The sequence below is a fragment of the Tiliqua scincoides genome, chromosome 4, assembly GCF_035046505.1.
Source record: "Tiliqua scincoides isolate rTilSci1 chromosome 4, rTilSci1.hap2, whole genome shotgun sequence".
In the NCBI taxonomy this organism is placed as follows: Eukaryota; Metazoa; Chordata; class Lepidosauria; order Squamata; family Scincidae; genus Tiliqua; species Tiliqua scincoides.
This window is the reverse complement of record NC_089824.1, coordinates 49,473,180-49,492,037: the sequence shown is the minus strand read 5'-3', so window position 1 is coordinate 49,492,037 and position 18,858 is coordinate 49,473,180. Positions and strand designations below refer to the sequence as shown.

General features: G+C 46.3%; 1 protein-coding gene across 4 annotated transcripts in view; it reads right to left on the bottom strand.

The window, feature by feature from the left end:
* The window catches only part of NOL4 (nucleolar protein 4), a 191,252-nt gene extending 173,873 nt beyond the window's left edge, over nucleotides 1-17,379 (bottom strand). For 3 of the 4 annotated variants that reach the window (XM_066625199.1, XM_066625200.1, XM_066625201.1), the window contains exon 1: nucleotides 17,095-17,379. In XM_066625199.1, coding sequence (XP_066481296.1) covers nucleotides 17,095-17,379 — 285 coding nt within the window. Of the gene's footprint in view, nucleotides 1-16,340; nucleotides 16,623-17,094 lie in introns of those variants that run through there. The other variant, XM_066625202.1, reaches the window with a different exon arrangement.
* Between the last annotated feature and the right edge of the window lie 1,479 nt (nucleotides 17,380-18,858).

The following is an 18,858-nucleotide window of genomic DNA, read 5'->3' as shown; positions in this document are numbered from 1 at the left end:
TAATAGCAGCTTTAGGAAAAGGCACTTTGGATTGGCAAAATGACCCAGGTTATAAGCCCTCTGACCCAACAGCAGTTCCAAGATCAAATTAGCAGCTTTTGAATTTAAAAACAATGCAAGTGTTCCTCATAATGGATGGCCCACTGTTCTCTCTAGTTTAGCCCAATGTTCTCATTTGGGTCTTTTTACAGACATTCTGATGGGATGCCTCTGTGTTCTATAGTCGGGGTCTTCCAACCCCGGCCCACATCTGGCCCTTGACACCATGTTAAGATATATGATGTGGTCCTGGGGCCAAAAAGTTTGGAGACCCCTTGTAGAATCTACAGGGTTGATGTCTGCAAGAAGTACTTGCTATTTTCTCAGTCCTGATTCAACCACAATTGCTTCACAGTTATGTCCAAGATGGGGGGGGGGTCATGTTGTCTATATACCCATGTTACAGACATATTTCCTTCTCCTTGAGTGGTGAGAAATTCAGGGAAGCCTTTATAATGCTTGTTTCCTTTGAAGGAGCAACCACTTTTAACATTAGTAATATGGGAACAAGGAAAGGCACAAGGAGGAAAAATACAGAGAAATCAAAGTGCAGAGTTAAATAATTTGTCTTGTGTGTTCATGCTACTCTGATATCAGCAGCACAGAACTCCTCCTGTCTACAAGCTGTGTGTGATGCCTTCCTTCAGTGCACAGGCCATCATCTTATTGCTTATTTCCTTCAAGCTATTTCTTCTTCTTGGGCACCTGCTTCTCATAAAGCAAAGCATTCTATAATGTTAGAAGGAAAGTATATGGGTGGAGGGAGAGTCCTGGTGTGTCACTGCCTTATTTATTGGTGACAAGAGACCCTATTCATAAACTGTGTTCAATGCAAATGCAGTATGTTAAGTGTACAGATGAGTGTTGATCTATACACATGTAACATTATTCACACATTATGCCAATGTGTCTACAGCAGTGTGTGCAATCTGTAAAGCACATTTTGAGGACTCCAGTCTCTGTATTGACTTTTAAAATGAATGCTTGCGCAAGTAGAACTGTCAGCAAAGTTCTCTGAGTTCAAAAATAATTCTTTAAGTTTGGAAAAGCCCCTACCTCAAAACAAGGGGTGGGCTTCCAGAGAGTTCTTCAGGCCACTCTGACTCTGAACAAAGGCATTGTAGCATCTGGAATTCCTCAAGGGCTACTGCAATGCAATCCTTTGCCTTAGAGCAGCTAGTCATGGAGCCCACCAGAGGACAGGTGACTCTGGATTTAATATTGTGCGGTACACAGGACCTGGTTAGAGATATCAGTGTTACGGAGCCATTGGGGAACAGTGATCATGCTGCGATCCGTTTCGACATGCACGTCGGGGGAAGAATACAGGGCAAATCTCTCACAAAAACCCTTGTCTTCCGACGGGCGAGCTTCCCTCAAATGAGGAGGCTGGTTAGAAGGAGGTTGAAAGGGAAGGTAAAAAGAGTCCAATCTCTCCAGAATACATGGAGGCTGCTTAAAACAACAGTAATAGAGGCCCAGCAGAGGTATATACCACAAAGAAAGAAGGGTTCCACTAAATCCAGGAGGGTGCCCGCATGGCTAACAAGCCAAGTTAGAGAAGCTGTAAAAAGCAAGGAAGCTTCCTTCCGTAAATGGAAGTCTTGCCCTAATGAGGAGAATAAAAAGGAACATAAACTGTGGCAAAAGAAATGTAAGAAGGTGATATGGGAGGCCAAGAGAGACTATGAGGAACGCATGGCCAGCAACATTAAGGGGAATAATAAAAGCTTCTTCAAATATGTTAGAAGCAGGAAACCCGCCAGAGAAGCGGTTGGCCCTCTGGATGGTGAGGGAGGGAAAGGGGAGATAAAAGGAGACTTAGAGATGGCAGAGAAATCCAATTTTCCAGCATCAGTGCAGCTGCAAAGCAGCCCCAAGGCAAGGGAACAAATTTTCCCATACCTTTCATTCCCATACCATGTTCCCATACCATGTTCATTCATGAAGAATGAAGTTCCTGACCTCTTGACTAAGATATGCAACTTGTCCCTCAAAACGGCCATGGTGCCAGAAGATTGGAGGATAGCAAATGTCACGCCTATTTTTAAAAAGGGAAAGAGGGGGGACCCGGGAAACTATAGGCTGGTCAGCCTAACATCCATACCGGGTAAGATGGTGGAATGCCTCATCAAAGACAGGATCTCAAAACACATAGACGAACAGGCCTTGCTGAGGGAGAGTCAGCATGGCTTCTCTAAGGGTAAGTCTTGCCTCACGAACCTTATAGAATTCTTTGAAAAGGTCAACAGGCATGTGGATTTGGGAGAACCCGTGGACATTATATATCTGGACTTTCAGAAGGCGTTTGACACGGTCCCTCACCAAAGGCTACTGAAAAAAACTCCACCGTCAGGGAATTAGAGGGCAGGTCCTCTCATGGATTGAGAACTGGTTGGAGGCCAGGAAGCAGAGAGTGGGTGTCAATGGGCAATTTTCACAATGGAGAGAGGTGAAAAGCGGTGTGCCCCAAGGATCTGTCCTGGGACCGGTGCTTTTCAACCTCTTCATAAATGACCTGGAGACAGGGTTGAGCAGTGAAGTGGCTAAGTTTGCAGACGACACCAAACTTTTCTGAGTGGTGAAGACCAGAAGTGATTGTGAAGAGCTCCAGAAGGATCTCTCCAGACTGGCAGAATGGGCAGCAAAATGGCAGATGCACTTCAGTGTCAGTAAGTGTAAAGTCATGCACATTGGGGCAAAAAATCAAAACTTTAGATATAGGCTGATGGTTTCTGAGCTGTCTGTGACAGATCAGGAGAGAGATCTTGGGGTGGTGGTGGACAGGTGGATGAAAGTGTCGACCCAATGTGCGGCGGCAGTGAAGAAGGCCAATTCTATGCTTGGGATCATTAGGAAGGGTATTGAGAACAAAACGGCTAGTATTATAATGCCGTTGTACGAATCGATGGTAAGGCCACACTTGGCATATTGTGTCCAGTTCTGGTCGCCGCATCTCAAAAAAGACATAGTGGAAATGGAAAAGGTGCAAAAGAGAGCGACTAAGATGATTACTGGGCTGGGGCACCTTCCTTATGAGGAAAGGCTATGGCGTTTGGGCCTCTTCAGCCTAGAAAAGAGGCGCCTGAGGGGGGACATGATTGAGACATACAAAATTATGCAAGGGATGGACAGAGTGCATAGAGAGATGCTCTTTACGCTCTCACATAACACCAGAACCAGGGGACATTCATTAAAATTGAGTGTTGGGAGAGTTAGAACAGACAAAAGAAAGTATTTCTTTACTCAGCGTGTGGTTGGTCTGTGGAACTCCTTGCCACAGGATGTGGTGATGGCATCTGGCCTGGACGCCTTTAAAAGGGGATTGCACAAGTTTCTGGAGGAAAAATCCATTATGGGTTACAAGCAATGATGTGCATGTGCAACCTCCTGATTTTAGAAATGGGCTATGTCAGAATGCCAGATGCCAGGGGTGGCACCAGAATGAGGTCTCGTTATCTGGTGTGCTCCCTGGGGCATTTGGTGGGCCACTGTGAGATACAGGAAGCTGGACTAGATGGGCCTATGGCCTGATCCAGTGGGGCTGTTCTTATGTTCTTATGTATGCACATGCAGTGTGTTGTGTGAATAGCCTCTGAGTGAACAGGGAATTCTGCAGTGAGCAAGGGACTGTCACTACTGAGACTGGAGTGAACTGGAAAGCTGTATGGGGGTAGGGAACATGTCCAGCTGCTCTTTTCTGGCAGAGCTGAGCAAGTGGAGAGGAAGGTGGAAGTTGCCGCTTTTGGCACACACACAGACACATAGAGATTGCATTCTGACCTCATCTTGCTTACCACTCTCCATGACAACAGTAGCTCTTCTGCCCTCATTTGAAAGGAGGCAGAAGGGTGTGTGTGTGTGTGTGTGTAAAAGTCACTCAATCAAAATGTCTCAATCTCCTCTGCTTGAGGAGTACTGGCTGTTCAAGAACAATGCTGTCCAGGGGTCCAATATCTCCCATACCTCCTCCTCTCTTGTCTCTCAACTCTTCTGACTCCCTCATCACTTTCTCCCTCCTTGCCTTTGATCCCACCTCATTTCTCTCAAATGAATCTACCCACGCCCACTAATCTCCTGTTTTCTCCCTGTAAAGAGAAACAAGACAAGCAGAATGGGAAATCAGCAGCAGCTATGCAAGATGGAAATATAAATGCCCATTCCAGATAGCTCCACCTCCTTTCAGCTCTGTGGCTAACAATCATGGCCCTTTCATTCCTGATTCACATGCTGTTCATTGAGAGACTTCAGTGCTACAAATGTAGTACAATATAGAGACTAGAAGGCAAAAATAAGTGGCTGGTTAGTATAAGTCAATGTTTGGAATTCAGTCCTCCCAACCTGCCTGCCCTGTTCTGTGGGCCCAAATTATTAATTAGTTCACTTTTCAACAAAAAAGGTTCACATATGTGATGTAAGTGCACAAGAAGAATTTACCCATGCAGAATTGCACTTCTCGGGTCTCTTATCTTACCAGACCCTCATCTGGTCTGTGCTTCATATTAGCATACAAGCACAGTATCCACCCAGGGTATGAATCCTTAAGAGTGCACATATGACACTGAAAGTATAGTTTAAAGTAGACATTCAATTTGTACAGGGTCACATGGTGTCATCTGGGCCCAGCCCCAGCAACATGAGCCTCCTCAGGAGTAAAGGGCTCATTGGGAGCAAGGGGCAGGTTGGGAGCAAGGGGTGGAGCAAGTATGGCCTGGATCTGGCCCCCAGGCAGGAGGTCTCCCAGGGAGTAGGACCTGATATCTCGTGAGCTCTCAGGCCAGTCACGTGGCTGGAAAGGGTGGGGCTGGCTGGGCCAGCTGCTGGCTTCCTAAGGAGCCCCGCAGGGCTAGGGAGAGGTAATTCCTCCTTGGGTTCCTGCTTAAGGAGGGTGGCTTGGGAAGGTGAAAATAGCCTCTGGCCTGGCTTGCTGCCCTTACCCAGCCCTGAAGAGGTTGGAGAAGCCTCAACCGGGGGCACCCGGCCCCTCGCTCCAGAAGGGGAATGTTCCTGTCACTTTTGGAGAGTGCAGGAGCCTTGTGAAGCCAGTGAACCCCCAGTCAGTGGCATAGCTAAGGCATCTATCTGCTACCTGGGGTCAAAGATTTGTAGCCCCCCCCATACAAAATCAAAGTAATTAATAAATAAAAAGTGTGCCTCTGATTGGTTCGAGACACTGTGCTGGGGTGAAGAGAGATGGTTATTCTCCCCCTGCTAAATATGAGGGAAACCACTTGAAAAAGTGCCTTTTTACCCAGTTAGCAGGGGTAACTGTATTATGATACATGGAAATGAGAGCTGACTCAAATTAACACCTTATTGGTTTCATGCTGTATCATGAAAATATTTCATTGTAACATGTCAATAACATAAAAACATGTCATTGGCTCTCAGAACAATCAGTCTCATAGGTCAGTTTTGAGAAAATCCACTTTTTGTTCCATAAGGCAGTTGTGTTTTCATTTTCTGCTTAATTGGCCACAACTTTTGATAGAATACAGATATTCCAGTGCAGTTTGTTTCATTGCACTCTGCATTAAATTACCTTTCCAATGATATATAACATGATGGTATTATTCATACATACCAAGATTTTCACAATTTTGGTCACTAGTGTCAAGCTCAGCTTGTTGCCCCCCTAAAGCTTGATGCTCAGTGCAACTGCTACCCCCTGCACTCCGTTAGCTATGCCACTGCTATAAGGGGGGTAGTCCTTGTGATGTAACAAGGCACCCTCATGAATGTAAAATCATTGACCACATTAAACCGCCTATCGCAGCCCCTCTTCCAGACTCTATGTCTTCCTTGGCACAGTAAGTGGGAGAGGGCCCTCAACGCATGGGTGGAAGTCCCGCCCCTTGGGGAGGAGGGGCGGGCCCCAACCATGGAGGTCATACATGGGTACAATCTTTGCCTGCCCTCATCATGTTTCAGTTGTGCTTAGACTCCCGTATTCCACTGAGATTGCCAGGTCATAATACTGCAAAGCAATGCATATTCTGCAGCCATTCAGTCATCTTTTCCCTGACATTTCTACTTCTTAGATTCCCTACCTTCTGGGTCCTCTTCCCAGTCATCAACCTGCCCCACAAAAAATAAAAGCCTTCTGAAGTGCAAAGATCCTGAGTAGACAAATGGTTTGTGAACATTCCACACCATCACACACACCAGCTCAGCCAAATGGTGTTGGAGATTTTACTGCAACACATGCAGTACAATGTTGTTTCAGCATTAGGAAATGAGTTTTAAAGTCATACTAATTTAAATATTAGATCAAATGTTATTATGTGATAGAATTAAAGTTCTCTAGATCTTTAGGTTAAACTAAGAATCCACTAGAATTCAGTGGAAGAAGCCAGGCTTCTGTCAAGCCAGGGGACTACTTGACAGCTCCCTGATGGTCACAAATAGGAGACTTACAGCCCAGTACTGAGCAGCCTGGCGCTCAGAGGAGCAGTGGTGCCAAAATGGTTGTCACTGTATCCTATATATGCCAGGCAGCCACTGGCATCTCCTCGTGGGAAGGGGATCTTCACCCCCTTCCCCCAGGTAAGGGCACAGGCCTTGCAATGGGGCTACTCAAGTCTGTGGCAGCTATTTTGCTAGCGCAGAGTTGAGAGTTCCAGCCTGACACAGGGTTCAGGATACTGTGGAGCAGAGCTCTGCCAATCTGACTCCCTCCTCCCCCACACTTCCTCTGCTCCAACAGACTTCCCTGCTGCCTGGAGCTCTTCCCTTACTCTGGGTGGCATGCAGCAGGCTTCTGGCTGGCACTGGGCTCAGTGTGGACTGGTGCTGACTTGGTGCCAGCGCTGACCCAACACTGAGTGTTGTCAGTGTGCCTTACAGCACATTTGTGGCACTCGGCACTAGCGCTAGGCACTCAGGATAGGGCCCAGTCCTATCCAACTCTCTAACACTGATGCAGCTGCAATGAAGCTCTAAGGTAAGTAAACAAACACTCTCTTACTTTGAGGAGGCCTGCATTACTGCCCCCTCACCACAGGATGCAGCACATGCCTCATTGGCATGGCCACATCAGTGTTGGAAAGTTGAATAGGATTGGGCCCTCTGTAGGGACTGTCGGAAACTTGTATCTTAGAGGAAGATGTGGACACTAGGTGACATACTTCTCCTTTTGTGTGGTCAGTAAGAAAGACAAAGACAGCTTGTAGATTTTGGAAGAGACACCAAGTGAAGAGCTGGCAGCCACCATTTTTTGAACACCCTTGTAACTGATATTGCTTGTAGAAGCATGCTACCTGATCCATCCAATGCTCTAACCTGTATATTTGTAAATAAAGCCAATATTACACATACACCTCTAATGGTTCCTCTTCCAAAAGAAGGTCAAACTAGGGTTGTGCTACAGCCACTTACTGAGACCACTTACTACTCAGAGAAGTGGGGCACAAGGACATAATAATACAGCTGACCTTTTTCAGAAATGGCTGTGAGTGTCATTAAGGTCTGTTGTTGATGTTGCTTTCCCCCCAAATCTTAATTTGCTTGTTTGGAATTTCAAACAGATTACAAAAAGAAATTCATTGTATAACTCCATAATGCTTCATATCATTCTTACTAGTATAGTCAAGTATCTCTAGTTCATATGGTTCTCAGTTGTTGTGGTACTGCAATTGAAATATGATGCATCAGACTATAATGTCTATTAATATATCTGCAGTACTATATAAATGCATGACTACTCTCCAACAATATAGCTCTCTTCTCTCTCAATGGCTATATTAGGTTCGTCATTCTTATTTAGGATTCTCGGGTCCATACAAGGCTCAGTGATTTACCATGCTGTTCCATCCTGAACTGACAAATCTGTTTTACAATATCTTTTTCACCTCTCCTGTCTAGGAGTATAAAAGCCAGTTCCCAACATTTCACCACACTAGTGACTAGCAAACAGAATCTATGATACAACTTTACAGTAAGAGGAGGTTTGATTCTTGATGGCTGGAGTCACTGAGATCATAGGGGTGGCCTTAATTTCTAAGTACTTTACTTTTACCCTTACTTTTCTCAATAGGAATAAATGGCTGTGTTTCACCTATATACAGAAGGAATACATAGAGGCAGTGCTGCAGTGAGGTCAAAACTAAGGAGTTTTTGATCCCTCCCCGCTTGATACCTCCAGCCAGTCACAAAGCCCATGTCTGTACATACACACATGCATCTAGCTGAAATATTGATCAGTCTCCCAGTTATACCCTTCCCCCCCAGCAACAATCCCTCAGTTTTTCTTACCCACAGCCAATTGCACACACGTTCCAATGGCAGAAGCAAAAGGGTAACTGCTCCTGCCGCCTGGGAAAATCCATGGCTCAGATCAACTGCTTCATGTGAAGACCAATCCTGCCCCCTATGAAGAAACTTCCATCCCCCAAAACCCACTCCATCCACCAAAGGTCTGACTGCCCCCCCCACTCCTTCAAGCTTATTCCCCAATAGGCTCCATCAGAGTCCCATTGAGAAAAGGTCTGAGGTGAAGTCCAGAGTCAGGCTTGTAAACCTCCTCTCAAGCACCTTGCCACCCCCAGACCCTCACCCCCTGGCACACCGTAGAGCAGGGGTGCCCAAACTCCAGCCCTGGGGTCACTTGTGGCCCTTGAGGACTCCCAATCCAGCCCTCAGGGAGCCCCTAGTCTCCAATGAGGCTCTGGCCATCCAGAGACTTGCTGGAGCCCACGCTGGCCTGATGCAACTGCTCTCAGCGTGAAGGCCAACTGTTCAACCTCTCACATGAGCTGTGGGATGAGGGCTCCTTCCACTGCTTGCTGTTTCACGTCTATGAAGGCAGCAAAAGAAAGGCTGGCCTTGCTTTGTGCAAGACCTTTTATAGGCCTTGAGCTATTGCAATACCGTCATTCATTCATATAAGTTCCATCTCATATATATTCATTTATGTAACTTTATTCAAATTTGAAATGTAAATTCTCCCCCCCCCCCCGGCCCTCTACACAGTGTCAGAGAGATTATGTGGCCCTCCTGCCAAAAAGTTTGGACACCCCTGCCATAGAGGCTCAATCTTGCCCTCCCCTCATGCCTCTTTCCAATAGGACCCACCAGAGGCTTGTAGAGAAGATTGTTGGAAGAAGGCTGAGCAGGTTACTACCCCCCCTTCCTGGAATTATCTATACCTCACCCTGCAACCTTGCAAGGCCTTTAGCTAGTATAGAAGGGCAATCATGATTTCTACAAAGGGAAATCTTTTTGGTCGTATCCAAAAATGTCAGCTTAGTGTGCTATAACCATGCAGAAGCCCAGCAAATGGAGTATTGGGAATTATCATGAAAGGGGTTGAAATCAAAACAGCAAGTACTATTATGCTATTATATACTGTGCATTATAGCTCAACTACGTTTGGAATACTGTTCCAAAGTCATGTTGTTCCACCTCAAAAGAGACAACAAAGACATGGAGCGGTCCTACAAAAAGGCACCTAAAATGACCAGAGGAATCCTTACTAAAGAAAAGCAAAGAGGTTGCAGCTTTTAGTTTTGAGAAAAGGTGACTAAGGGGTATACTGCTATGAATGTGCAAAAAAAAGAAAAAAAAAAAAAGAAGAGAAATTATCAGTTTTTTATATTAAGGGTAGGATATTGGCTGCACTGCCGCCACCAATACCGCCCCATTCTCAGCCTTGCTCTGCCCCCTTCCCCATAACAGTCTCCTCTGTGTTCCTCCCCTGCCCTGTTCCGCTCACCAGCTCCCTCCTGCCCCTTGCTCTGAATTTACCAGCACCAGGGATCAGTGGTGGGCTGCTGGTGATTGGCTGTGGCCCCTCACCTCTTGTGGCAGCAGCCCAGTCATGCTGAGTGTCGTGTCACGTTCTGCAACAGCCATCAAGGACCTTGCATGGCTGGGATGCTCGTTCCAGCAGTGCAAGGCTCCCATAGGATTGGGCCATTGGACAAGTTTGTGGAAGCAATGTCTACTGATGTCTTTAACAATAACGGTTAATGTGCCCCCCATGTTCAGAGGCCTTATGCCTCTGAATATAGGTGCTGAGACAAACAGAAGGGGAGCTTTTATGAACTTCCCAGGGGCATTTAACTATCTACTACTGTACACAGAATGGTGCTGCATTTGATGAATGTTTTTTGTGTGCAGCTCCTTCAGCGCAGCTCTTGTTTTTGAGGGCAAGGATATGGGTCTTCTCCCAAATTGCATTAAATCTGAAACTTACAGCATTGAATGTTCTTATTTCTTTAAAAACTATTTAAATACTTTTGTCCTGCCTTTCCAGGAATGCTGTTAGCCTGTTGCAACTTCCCTGACTATGGTGAAATACATGTGCAGCCCACCCCTATGCATGCTTAGTTCCATTGAGTTCAATGGAAAACAGCAGCAAGAATACCAAAGAATTGAAAGGGACTTTTAATATCATGTCATCATCGTCGTCGTTGTCCCCAGCATCTCTATTTGAAGCCCTGACATGAAAAATGAGCCTGGAGACACATTCCACTTTGCTTACATAAGGAGAAGTCCCACCTCCGAGTGTTAGCAAAGTGTAATGAGTCCCAGCAGCGCACTTCTTGGAGATGATATTTCTCCTGAGCTCAGCACAGACCCATAAGGACAGCAGCAGTGGGAGGTGGAACATGAGAACATGCAGCAATGCTAGGGAAGATCTTTAACATCAAGTATTCCAAACATCTTAGCTACCCCAACATCAAAGTTTTGGGTTGAATCGTGTTGAACTATATAATCTGCTGCAAACTACCTTGGTGGTTTACATTTAGACAGAAAAGTGGGGTGTAAATATATAAAAGGAGTATAAATCTTTAAAATGAATGGATGAAAATTAAATTGACTTGCTGCCTGCCAAAAGACTTTGTCCTTTTGATCCCATTGTATCCAATTGTTTCTGTCACATGTGTAGCAGAATGTTGCCAACGATGCTATACTGGACTGAAATTTTATCTTGTACAATCCCATTATCATAATATTAATTCAGCAAAACAGCCTAACTACAAAACTTTAAAACTCAAGAAAAATACAGGTCAAAAATGTAGAGTAAATGTTCTTCTGTTCCCCATTCCAACGATTTCATTTCCAAATGAGACACACTAATTCTTCCTAGGCAGTGATGAAACTGGATTATATGTGGTTTTCCATCCAATCTAATCTAAACTTGGTGGATTGAGTATATTTCTAGATCCCCATAATGGTTTCCCAGTACTCTGTCCATTCCTGCTTACTTTCATCATGGTTCATGTCAACCAAGTGTTCTCTTTAATATAAAAGTATTACAATTACAAACTTTTGCAGAGATGTATATACATTTTAGTATGGTGTACTTAAAGCATGTTCTTGTTTTCTAATGTTCTTTGTCAAGCTATAACTTAAAAGACAGCAGAGTTTTAAAAATGTTAGAAGTACAAGCAGGGATAATTTTGTGTTTACTTTCCTGGGGGGGGGGGGCTGCAGATTATTACCTATTAGCCACAGGACTAAAGAGAGGCTGCACCTCCTGCCTCCCAGGAAGTCCATCTTGGTCAAAGGGAAGACCAGCCTGGTCCCAACCAACAGTGAGAGAAGGAGCAGCTCTGTTTCTATACCCCTGTCAGAAAAAACTCTGCTCCTACTGCCAATTGCCCAGAGACTGCAAACTGCAAAGGGAAGCCCCTCCAGCCACTGCCTTCATCCACAGCACTAAAAGCCCCGAAGACATCTCAGTGAGGAGCAGACTAGCCTGGTCCCAATCAGAGAAGGAGCAGCTACAGGGAGCTATCTCTCCCCCTTCCTACTATATAGAATTCTTCTCTGCTTCAGTTGTCAGTTGCCCAGGGACAGAACTGAAAGAAAGCACACACTGGCCTCTGCCACTGACCAGAGGATTAAGGCCCTACTGGTATGTATGCTTGCATATTTGTTTTTGTGAATTATTGCCATATATTGTAAGCTGTCTTGGAGACCATTCAAAAGGCAGCACACAAGTCTTCAGCATAAATAATATGAAATCACAGGATGAAGCATTTTTCTTATTCATGAAAATCTAGTCGAGTTTACCAGCTTTTCAACCATGCCCCTTTTTAGAATAGCTCTAGGAAACAGAGCAAATATGAAATGGAGATGGGATATAAAATGTAGCCAAAGTAAACATGACTCAGGAATTTATCTTGTTGAATAAAAGAAACTTTCCATAAAGATCCACCTTTGCTGTTTTCAGCTGTTGCTGCCTCTTTAAGAGTGGTTTTTGCCCCTCCTCCTTCACAGAGGTGATATTAACACCAATGTCCCTGTGAAGCAAAGCAGGAGAGTATAAGGTAGCAGGTGAAGATCAACCATTGCCACCTGCAGCTGCTGCCTAAAGTGTACACTTTTTAAATTTAAGATTGTGTGTCCCTTGGGGACAGGACTGCTACTAATATGTAGAGAAAAATAAATAAATACTATAAGCCATCTTGGGTATCTCCTGATAGGGAAGGGAAAGGTGAGATATAAATATTTTAAATACGTACATATGGGGTGGGTGCAAAAAATACATAGAGTTGTATCATGACCTTTACTTCTGCAAATAAAAGGCACTTTTTCTCAGCAAGAGGGGGTTTTTTCACTGATTCCCCCTCTCTTAGCAGCCCCCCATGCCATATCCCATCTGCACCAACCCCCAGGAGTGGATTTTCAGGGCTCACAGAGGGAACTCCTCTTGGAAGGAGGGCAAGATGGTTCTCATGTGGGACTTTCCTTCCACAAGTGCTAAGGTTAGGATACAACCCTGTGTACCTATCCTCTGATTGGGGCTGGCACAAGACTTGCTGGAGCCGAAGACAGCATGCCAGATGCTTCTCCCTTATTTGGTGATGTGCCAGCCCTTATTCCTCCGACTTCCTGGATTGGAAGGGGGATGGAGCAAGATGGATGTCTCTGACAATCTAACCCACCACTCTCCTCTCTGCACACATCTGCTCCATCTCCCTTTTCATTTTCTGGTGCAGGGAGGGGAAGGAGGATCTGTGGGAGGTATGTAGGTGAGTGAAGCCTTCATCATGAAGGCAGATGTATCCCATCCATCTACTGCCTGAGCTGACTGCCTCAGTTGGCCTTATGAATGAGCCAACATAATTGACTTCTCATTCCTCAACCATGTTTTTGTCTGAAAATAACCATCTTTACTGAGTACTCAAGATCTTTACCTCAAAGATGCTATCAATAAATTCATTTGTACAATTCCAAATTCTTACACTTAGCAATGACAGTGCTAAGTGATTGTAAGTACCGACTATTAAAACTTTATACTAATTACTGTCAACCATTTGGCATATTTTCTCAGTCTAACACTTATATGTAAAGCCTTTTGATTAGGCATCATTTCACCATCCTCATAAAAGCGTGACAGGCTTAATGAAAAAGAACGGTTGACAAAAACAATGACAGAGGGAAGAGTAGCAAAGGTATATTGTTCATTGAGCTGTACATATAAATACTCCACTGTGTGTTGTCCCACTGTAGACCTAAAATGGCTGTATTGCAGGATGTTGTTGCCTGGTGACCAAAAGTGCATCTCCTACACCACCGAGGGATGTGAGCACTGGGAGGCTGATTTGCTCCTTTTGCTCTCCAGAAGACTGAGACACTGAAATGAATTCAGTGTACATTCAACAAGCTAAAGATTCCCTTCCCCCCCCCCCCAATGTTGCTTAAATGTAACATGGCTCATGATTCTGGGATGTTCATCAAGCACAAGAAGAGAAAAGAGGATGAACTATATGACCAAATCTTGTGCCAGTGTCCATCCATACCATTTAATAAACAAACTAGGGAACTGCTACTTAAGTCGGCAAGTTATCCTTGCTTCAATGACGTCTCTGATGCTTGTCTAGTCTGTTCCAGTGCAAACTCCCACCTGCTATCAGTCTCTCTTTCTTTCATTAGAATCAAGTAGTTAATTAGCCCCAGCCTGTCCTCTCCCCTTCTCTCTTTCCCTTTAATGCAGCAGTAATGATGTCTAATTACCAGCAGCAGTGGATTACAGAACCTTCAGGAGCAAATCTCTCTGGCTGACAGCAAAGCTGAGCAACAAACCTTCAGGCTTCAAGAAGAGAATAATTCTGGACAATGGAGATGAAGACCATTTGTTTATTTTTGTAATGCTAGTGACTTTGGAGTTATAACAGTCATTTCGTATATCTTATTAATCCTATAGGTGTGTGTCTGTACTGACTAAGATTATAAAGGGAGACTGGTTTTAAATCAAAGTCTCTTTTACCTCTAGTGACTTTTCAAACACTAGCAAAAAAGTGCTTGATTATGCAGGGCTGAAAGTTGCTATCTCTGTGCAAAGTAGCAGCTGAAGTATCTGTGTCAGTGTTGTCAGTAGTAGTACATGCAGCTATGAAATGGGAGAGTTTAACCAAGGGAGATCAGAAATGTTAACACTATTCTATAGCTACTGCTGATTTCAGAGGATGAATGAAATGCTGAGCTTCTGAGAAGCGAGCTGAAGCATCTGTCCATGGTGCCAGTGAGTAGCACTGGATGACTTCACGTATACTCTAAATGGAAAATTAAAAGTTTCTTTGGAATCTCAGCTATTGATACCTACGCAGTCTGCTTCAGATAAAGACTGAAGATATCCTTAACAATTGCTACATCTTGTGATTAGAAGTATGGTCCTGTTTCTGGTTGAGTAGCGCCTGAATGTTGCACATGCTGTTTGAAGATTGTGCTATAGAACAGATTTAGGAAACCAAATATTTAGACACATTAAATTGAATGTTTGACCTATGCAAGGAATGTTGAACCACAGCATAGAATAATGTCTACTGGACACAGTCCAGTACACAGTTAGCATAGAAATGTGATGAATATTTTGTCATGATTAAGAAATTATTAGGGTGGTCACCTATACTAGATTATGTATACATTATAAATAGTTGCATGTATGATATTTGCTGGCAGGCAGATGGATGCACAAGTAAAATGCCCAGTAGGGGAGCATATCAAGAAGAAATTCTAGCCATAGGAATGTGACTGAAGCAAGAACCAAAAGAATGGGGATAAGGCACAACTCTTTTAGAAACAGCAGAAAATATGGAATTACCTCTGCCAACTGAGCAAAGAGGCACCTTTTAAAGTGATGGCCCTTTTATTTTTAGCAGAAGGATAGCACTATTAGAACTGTTTTCATCCCAGCACAGATCCCTCCCAGTTGTAGTTTTCTAGTAACTCCCTTGTATCTTTTTTGTGAGTCCCTTTGGAGCAGGAAAACATTTTCTTCTTTCTCGAATGTGTAAACTGCTTTGAGACTTTTTTTCTAGTTGAAAAGCAAAATGTAAATATTATAATTAATCATAATTGTATTTGCTAGTATGAACTTGTACAATTGTTAACGAGTCAGAATACAACTTTATTTTGTGAAAAGGAAATCTGTTTTTCTTAGACTATCACTTAAATGCATCTTGTTCTAAAAACAAATATTTACCTCTAACTTTGCAGGCACTGGAGAGGAAAATCACCATCAGAGATAAAGGCTGCAACCCTGTACACACTTATCTGAGAGCAAACCCCACTGAACATAGCAGGGCTTCCTTCTGAATAAACATGTCTAGATTTGTGCTGAAAATCTTGTAGGTGGCATCTGTTAAAAACTCTATTCCAATGAATGGAAAAGTAAATTAAATAGTATTTTGGATGGACTTTTCTTCAAATGTTGCTATAGCTTAAGTTTCATGTCAATAGGTACTTCAACTATAGTATTATGGTCAGAGTTTTTTAGAGGATGCAATCCAGTATTTGAAATATATGGTTTTGCACAAGAGCAATGCTGAGTGGATTGCCCCCCAATCAAAAAACTTTCACAAAGTAATATGTCACTCTCCATTCAAAGTCTCCTCCACTAGGTAGACCTGAAACACTAAAATCAACAAAAAGTAAACCCTATTCACATTTGCAGTCCATATTTATATTTAAGTCAGTTATTTATACAGTTTCATATCTATACAGTACTTTATTTCAAAAATTGTATGCATATGAATATTAAAGCATATTGATTTGTTGCTGTTAAGTATCCGTACATAGAATCCTAGCATTTATTCTTCTTCAACATAGATTTCTAGCCCTCCTTCAGAAATGTTTTTTTCCTGTGTCATCCAGAACCTTGTCATCCTTGTCCCAACATGAGATTCCACTTGACAACCAAAATGTGTTTCTTTTCAAACCCAAATACCAAAGGATAACTTTTTTTTTATTGTACCCATTCCCACAATTCAGGGCCTGACATTACCAGAGGAAAAGCTTCGAATGCAAAAAAAATACTAAAGGAAGGAGAGCTGAGAATGCAAACCTACTTGTGACCAACAGTTCCCATCTTCTGGACCTGGAAATTCGGTCGCTCCTGCCACCAGCAGCACCACAACCCAGCCTAATGGCACACTGCTGCTGTGAGCTCTGCAGTTAGCTTTCAGCCTCAACCTCTGGAAAGCTTGTAATACTTCTGGGCTGGCATCAATTGAGAGACTTGAGCTGTGGGGGTGGGGAGGGGGGGAAGAGACCAGTTTCCCCATTGGGTCATGTGCAAGCAAGCTCATGGCTCTTTTGTTGATTCCCTTGCCCTGCGCCTTCAGCAGTCAGCCAGGCACTCAGGGGACCTGGGCTGACAATGAAGGGGAAAAGCTGCCATCCTGGGGAAACCCCCCAAATCGACAGACCAGCCCACCCCACTTGGCTTCGTGCCAATGAGAATCCACGGTGCTCCATTGATCACAAATGGTCTCTTGGCTGGAGGAGACACCACAAAGACCCCCTCCTTCCAGCCCAAGGGGCGAAATCCTCGATCCCCCAGGACCCCCATCCCCAGGCTCTCTCGCAGGGGTGTGTGTTGTGCATCTGCGATGTAGAAGGAAGGCAGACTCACAAAGCCTCGGAGAAGGTGCCAGGCAAATGCAAGCGGGTGGAGGGGGGAGCGCGAGAGATTCGAAGGGGGAGGAGGGAGGCAGAGCAGCCGGAGCCAACTAGGGGGTGGAGGTGGCGGCTGCTGCTACTGGCTAGTCTTCCTCCTCCCCGATGTGGCCACCTAGCCAGGCAGGCCATTTCTCTACTCACCGTGGTCTTGACTGGCACGTAGAGCACCTGCTTGCCTCCGCCGCCGGCAGCAGCACCGGCACCCCCGCCACCGAGCTCGTCCGGATTGCCCAGCTGGAAGCCTTTGGATTTGACCCAGAATTTGAATTTGGCGTTATCCGTGGAGCTCGTCTCGGACCCGTTCAGCAGCTGCACGATCCGCTCGTATTTCTTGCGGGTCACCGTCTTGGTCTTGCCCGAGTCCCCATAAGTCCGGAGGCACCAGTCCTGAAACTGGCGGTACATGTCCCGGTCGCCGCTCTCCATCCTCCCCTTCCCAGGCACACGCTCACCCACACCCAAAGCCAGCAACTCTGGGCACCTGTTCACCGCGGGCTCATGGAGAAGGGAGCCTCCAGCACCACGATCCGAGCAGGAGGAGGAGGTCCCACGGCGATCACACCCCAGAGGGGGCTGGTGGGGTGTTGTTGTGTTTGCTGCCTCGCTGGCTGGCGGACGAGGCGTTCAGTTCCAGCGTGGCTCAGCAGCCCTGCTCGTTTTTCAACTTGATCCCCCTGCCCACCCCTTTCCGCCCCGTAAACCAGGCGAACTGGTCCGCCTTGCCCTTCCACGGTACGTGCTCTGTCCCTTTAATATTGTGCCAGCCAGGACTATCCCAGCGTCTCCAGCAGCAAGCGGCGCCTCTCCCCTAGAGGGCTGTGCCTCTACAGCACCGATGACATCGCCCCCGGCTCCTCAGCATCCAGCCACTCGGAGTGGGAAAGGACAAGGAGAGAAATCCAGTATCATGGAGTCGGATCCTTCTCTCCTGGGCATCCGCTTCAGCCTGGATGGTGCAGGTTGTGGGTAGGGGGGGGAGGGAGGAAAGCCCACCCTCCACCCCAGCCAGCCAGCCAACCCTGGGCTGCCTTCCTGTGTCTGTCCTGGAGGTCCCTGCTTCTCCCCGAAGCAGCCTCCTCTCGGTGCAGGATGGATGCGAGCGCTGAAGGGCGAACGGGTCTCTCCGGCCCCAGCCTAGGTCTCCATGCTTGGGGCGTGCAGCTGTTGGGATAGAAAGTTCTCTGCCTGCCTACCGAATCCGGCGGGCATCGTGGAGGGACAGCTGGACGCAGCCCATCTCCGAGGGGGCTCTTCTCCCAGACTGCGAATGCTGCCCGGGGGGGCTTATTTCTAAACAGGCTCCAGAAAACCGACGAGGATTTCTCCAGAGCCTCCCCCGAGAGAGATCAGATGCGCTCCGGGACCCCAGCAGGGCGAGCGCGGTCTCCAGAGGGCGCGGGCCGGGGCAAGGCGGCTCTGGGGAGGGCTGCGCCCGGGTAGCACTCGTCCAGGCTGGGGCGTCCTGCCGCCTCTCCCGGCTGCCAGGCATGCGAGGAAGTTTGACGTCTGGGGGGCTCGCGCACCGGCGCCACCCCTCCTCCTCCCCCCTCCCCCTCCACACAGCCGGGATTATTGTCCCTCCCTTGGCCACAGTCAGTTCCCAGGCGAGGCGCCGGCCGCCTTGGGGGGACCGCGACACGGGTGCCCCCTCCTGCTGCTCCGGAGCCCCGTCGCCAGCGCCTCTCCACGACCCTCCCTGCAGGCAGAGGCGGGCGGCAGCTGCTCCATCCGGCCCCGAGTCGCTGCCCGGGAAAGGGAGTTCCCTCCTCCTCCTGCTCTCAGCCGCGCGAGCCCAGACACACTCCCACTCCGCCTCCCCCCCTCCCGCCTCCGTCCTCGTGGCTCGGGGCTGGACCCGTCCAGTGCTGGCTCGCCGCTCTCCAATCCCGGCTCCCTTCTGCAGAC